General features: G+C 47.8%; 1 protein-coding gene across 1 annotated transcript; it reads right to left on the minus strand.

Moving 5' to 3' along the window:
* Positions 1–1,644: 1,644 nt before the first annotated feature.
* On the minus strand, positions 1,645–2,505 carry BKA67DRAFT_515219 (MAS3 protein; the record flags this gene model as incomplete). Its single annotated transcript, XM_046097710.1, has 1 exon — positions 1,645–2,505. The coding sequence occupies one exon, from the start codon at positions 2,503–2,505 to the stop codon at positions 1,645–1,647; it is 861 nt and encodes a 286-aa protein (XP_045959721.1).
* Between the last annotated feature and the right edge of the window lie 3,339 nt (positions 2,506–5,844).

The following is a 5,844-nucleotide window of genomic DNA, read 5'->3' on the forward strand; positions in this document are numbered from 1 at the left end:
GGTCAATTCCTGCGAACGAAAGTCAAACGTGATTCTAATTTCTGAGGGGAGGCAAGCAGGGGGCCCGCAGCAGGGCTGGGCTCTCGCATGATAATCTTACCTATGGTTGGGTTAGTGTCTGCGGCACAGAGCCACTTCTGAGCTCATCTGGTCGCACAAACCTCAACCCGAAGCAACGGCACCGCATAGCTGCATGAGCAATTGCATCTTTCTTTGTCTTTTTCATTGCGCAAACCAGGACGTCGTTGCGCGTCTTGCTTGAGCCATGTTGCTTCATAGACATACCAACAGCATTCCAACGAGACAGAGCGAAGAGGCCACTATTGGAGGCATGATTCTAACCTACAGTGCAGCTGGGAATACGTAGTGGATAGTCCCTGCAGCCCTAGCGGCCGTGGTGCGAAATAACCCCACCAGCCATCCTGCTGGTGCTAAAATAAGAAACTCATCACAAACGAATAGTCTTAGCCTTGACAGGTATGTCAGGCTGCGATGGAATGCAGACGACGTACTGTAAGCAAGTTCCACGAATATGTGCGCTAATAAATCATTGAAGAGCCGGTCCTCTACTTTACTTTTCAAGAGCCGGGCATAGGCCGTTCGCGAGATTGTGTATGTTAGAAACAGGACGCTCACTTAGCGTGCGCCCTACGTTTAACGCTATCCTAATGAATACTATTAAGGGAAAGTGACGCCCGTCACTGTTCTGGCGAGTATTCGGCTATATAGTCAAACTTAATATATCCTAATATGTTTTGGCGGGATTATAACACAATAATAAGCGAATGCATAGATACTGCCCCCTTCTAGGTTTCCAATCTCCTAGTTGTTTCCTAATTGAGCAGCTCGCTTTTATTTCGCTGCTTACATGAGTCAGATCGTCTCTGGCATGGCTTCGCACAACTTTAACGCTGTTGGTGAGATTGAGCATCGTATGGGCGGCTTTACTGCCCGGATTGGACCACTGGTACGTTGCAAGCTGCAACCACTGTAGTTTTACGCATGCCAATACGCAACGTGAACTACGGCTTACCATATGATAAACATAATTCCATTCCTCTAATAATGTTCTATTTGTTCTTTCATTTGGACCAGGCACTGAGGACTGCTGAAGAAACCCCCTTCCCCAAATTCGGAGTTCGCGCCACTCAAATTAAGTTCTGCCATGCATATCACGCGCAGGTCCGTCGAGCAGTTATATATCTGCGCAGGAGCGCCAAGACCTCTTAGTGAGTTCTTTTTCCCTCTGACTATGACTAGCCATATTTCTTATGATCTGTTATTTTATGAGTTTGTCACTTGGCATTCACATTTAGTTGAGGAAAGTAGATTGAGATAAAACCAATGATTATAGTAACTAAGGAACGTAAGACTCATCATTCGCCGACCCATATCAAGCTGGTATCTATATACAATGTTCCGCACGCAGAACTGTTGGGGGCGAAGAGGATGGTCAACCCACTAAAACCCATATCCACCATTCTATGTCACTGTCTCAACCGGGAGAGAGCAGCACAACCATTTATTTACAATGTCCTCAATACCAGGGGTGGGATGTTCCTCCTCTGCCATTTGTACAAATCCCATCACCCATCACTCCACGCCGTCTACCATTATCCACCACTATCGCACAGAGCCGATGATTTACTGCTGGCTCTCAAGGTTGCGAGCGAATCGCTTCTTGGCCAAGTTGTGCTCAATGGCACGCTTCTTGGCAGCGGAGCTCTGCGTGAAAGCAACGGAACCACCGAAGGGACCGGCCAAAGCGGAGTTCTGGAGGCGGGCAACGCAGACATTCTCAGCACCACCAACGGAGCCCTGGCAGGTCATACCTGCGGGCATCTGGATGGCGACAGGGAAGTCCATGGTAGAGGCAGCGGAGAGACCGCCAATGCCGATACCAGGGACGTTTTGGGTGACCTCGGCAGTCTTGAATGCAGAGGCGTCAGTACCACCGGAGGTGGCATCAACCTGAGCCTTGAGAGGGCCAGCACCATCTTGGTTGACCTGGTGGAATGTCATGGTCAGAGTACCATCATCAGCGGTAGTTGGCATGCCACCAGAGGCAGCACCAGTAGCGGCCTTGACACCGGTCTCAGAAGTACCCTTGGGGGTCTTGGTGCCACCGTTGCCAGCACGGATGGCGAGTCTGACGTAGCGAGCCTTGTTCTCGGCGTGCAGATCACGGGCAGTCTTGGCGGCGGTGGTGTTGCCACCAGCACCGTCCATGAAGAGAGAAACCATCTTGGCAGCGTCGACAGGGCCGCCACCGTTGGTGCGGCCGAGAGCGGAAGCCTTGGAAGTTCCGAGCTCCTTGTCACGGATGATGGAAGTGTCGGCCTCCGAGCCACAGGCGGGAGAGGCGCAGTCACGAGGAGTGCCGTCCTGCAGGGAAAGACCGGGCAGGTTGACACCGTTGGCACCCTGAACTTCAGTAATGACACCGTGTGCGAGAACATTGGTAGCAGCGAAAGCAGCAATGAGGATGGAGGTAGCGTACTTCATCTTGACTGATTAGAAGGGTTTTGTTTGGAAAATTGGGTTGTAAATAGTACTAGAATAGTGAACTGGATTGTAAAGTAAGGACTGATTAATAAGGAGCACCGGGCTCTAGAGAATAGAAAGAGATGATATTGGTTGAATGATTGATGCTTGATGATAGTGAAAAGAAGTTCGACTCTTGGATGGAATGATCGACCATCTTATAGATTTTTGGCTTGGCTGACAGCTCTTGGTAAAGCTTGGAAAACTTGGCAAGGCTTGATGACATTCTCAACGTACTCGCTAAGGACTTCCAGTCTTTCCGTAGCCCCTTGGTTTGAGGCTACTCAACCGGATGTCTGGATACCATAGACGAGCTGCAACAAAGATCAGGCGAAGCAATGATCTGACCTTTGCCTAGGGGCATTGGCGAACTCGGCCAAGAGCTTAGGACCACATTCAATCATCTGGTAGCCGGCAGTCAGAATAAGCTTAAGGAAAAGTTGCGATTGGTTGTGGACAATATCCATTATGACCTGGTATGATCAGGTCTCATTGGCCAGACTGCTCATCGAGGCTCAAACGGAACATCTCCGTAGTCAATGCATGGCAAACTTTCGGGAGATCGTATAGTGGAGTGGAGATCCGCAGATCATAGAGTAAACCCCTGTGGCTGCCTTGTTGTTTGACTGTCGGGCTGTGCTGTTTCTCTTGATGTTTGGTGTTACGATGTTTTGGCGCCATGAATCAAGTTCTGTCCCAATCGGGCAATGGTTGCTTTGCAAACAAAGTCCAAGTGGTTCAGGAAATGCAGCTAACGCGCTTTCGGATCCCGGGCTCGGATTTCACAGGGATACTTTGTCTTGAAGGTTAGGAGTGTATGTAGAACCTCAAACGTGAGGTGTCTGACAACACTATCGGATTAGGGGGCTCGGACCTTCGTGGCCGCACTGAGCCTCAACCCCACCACAACTACAATTACGAACGAGCGTCATACTCGGCCCTGACCTATGACCGGATCGTCGGGCATGGTGAAAATTGGAAGATGGAAAATTGAACAAGCGCAGTCTTCTTCGAGTCTCGTTGTAACACTGATTGCCTGAATCAACGTTCAGGGGAACTTTCATCCGGTTGCACCAAGTCTTCCTATCGTCCAGTCCTCGCCACAATCGACTCAAGCTCTTGTGAAGGGAGAATCTTCTAGATCGATATTCGCAAAAAGATCCAAACAAAGCATGGGCCTGAATCGCCTTCTCCTAATATCATGAAACAACCATACCGTCCAATAGGCGATCTGAGCCTACGTATAATGCGAAATGCTTGCACGCGGAGGCGACCATGGAAGCCTCCTAGGTTGGACTAATTGTTATCAGTTCGCGAGGCCAAGCATCATGACAGATGGGCCGAGAGCACTGGCAAGTCTTGGTTTCTTGGTATTCGATCATTTTTCCTTGTCATCTCTATCTTTGACTAACACATATGCTTGGCGATTCTAGAAGCTCGTTATAGGTGGCCTCTCAGGAAAGTGGTTTCTTCATTGGCTTAATCCTGCTCTAGATTGTAGACTTATGGATACTTGCCGACTCTTTTGCTATGATGTTCCAGAGATCTACTCATCTTCTACTATTCGTTTAGTTTATCACGAACCTGGAATTGCTATTATAACAAAATGGCAGAACTATGGCTCCAAATGCAAGAGCCCGGCCGTCTCAGTCAATACCAAGCCCCGCGAAATGGCCTGTGAAATGGTCTATTGGCTGTTGGCAGTTGGCGGGTAAGAACCATCATGACATTGTCGTTAACTTCTTTTAAAATGGGAAAGTGCTAATCGTTTAAGACCCTGCAGCAGTGAAGCTCAATATCGAGCAACCTCTGACTCGAGTCTTGGTTACTCAGATCATACTTCATGTGATAGAAAAGTGCGAATGCATCACCCATAAGAGAACGCTTAGAGGTCTGATTGTCACGATTTTAGCTCTTTCGTTGTTGCGAAAATACAGGTCGCCTTCTACGTGCTCATTTTGTGTTATGTGGACATGCAGTACCTCAGGAAACATGCTACGTGTGCTCTATAGGCGACAATCGCTGATTTGATAGTCTCCAGGCTAATTTGATAGTATGAGCGTACAGGGGGCGATACGCTATGAGTTTGCACCCGAGACAAGATTTGCCAAATCTTGTCTCAAATATCAGCTGTATTCAAGTGATATGATGTTGGATCTGACGAAGCCGTTACAATATACACGAGACATAGCAGCATGTAATTTGGGCGTACCACTGTAGACGACGATATTTTAGAATTCTGTTATCACCTAAGATTATGCTTTCTTCGGCACCCCAGTCCACCCTAGACGGCTTTGCATGCTTTGTGACACTTGGCCAACGTGGCAAGAGTCGCACAAGATCGGGATTTCTCTTCGCTTGAAGGAAAGTGCACGATCTGTAGCACAAACAGCGTTATAGAGCGACGTTGGACAATTGGAGAATTTCGGCTCGACTGAAATGCGACGCGACTTTTTCACGCGTGCTTTACTGCTCTCTAAATGTCTCCACTTGTCCATCCAACTGCCCATGATTCGCCTCTGTCATAAATAAAAACAAACATAATCTTAAAAGCGTGTTTGTACTACATAATTCCATATCTCTCGAGCATGTATTTCTCGAATTTTGCCGATTCTGTTAGACTAGAAATGATATTTCAGGAAACTACAAACTTTCCTAACGTTATATTTACTGATGATGTCCCGGAGCAGTAAGCTGAAATCAGAGCAATTGCGACCCGCACCTCTCAATATAAATATACGCCTTGTAGGTCTTGAATATCAGTCCTAACGGCCGTGGTAACCTCAGCTTATGATGATGATGTACTATTAAAAGAATTGTTTGTCTGCTCTATTTCTTCTCCGATTCCTTCGTCTCCTTACTTTTTTCTATCTTGGTGCGTGGCAGGAGCACTTGGCCCACACACGATTACTATCCGTAAATAGTACTGAGATTCTCCCTCCAGATGGTACTGCAACACATTGATGATTCGAACCATGAGGCAGTATCGTCCTTGGTGATGCGTTCGCACAAGTAGTCTATCTCCACAGCTGCAGAAGCTCGCTGAACTGGTACCTCTCAAGATTGTGTCACTGCCGTAAGTACGCAACTTAGCCGAACAAGCCAGACGCTTGCAATGCATATTATTTCACTCTGGGTCAAAGTATCCATAGAGCTCCATCACACGGACAATATCCCCATGAAATTAATTGTTGACTCCACAAAAGAAACCCACCAGAGGTCGGGGTCCGGCCCACAACTATTTCCTTATACCTATTCAGGCCGACCAGCCTCGGCTTGTTCTCCAAACCCCAGCTTTCT

This window comes from Truncatella angustata, assembly GCF_020726525.1.
Source record: "Truncatella angustata strain MPI-SDFR-AT-0073 chromosome Unknown BKA67scaffold_3, whole genome shotgun sequence".
NCBI classification, from domain to species: Eukaryota; Fungi; Ascomycota; class Sordariomycetes; order Amphisphaeriales; family Sporocadaceae; genus Truncatella; species Truncatella angustata.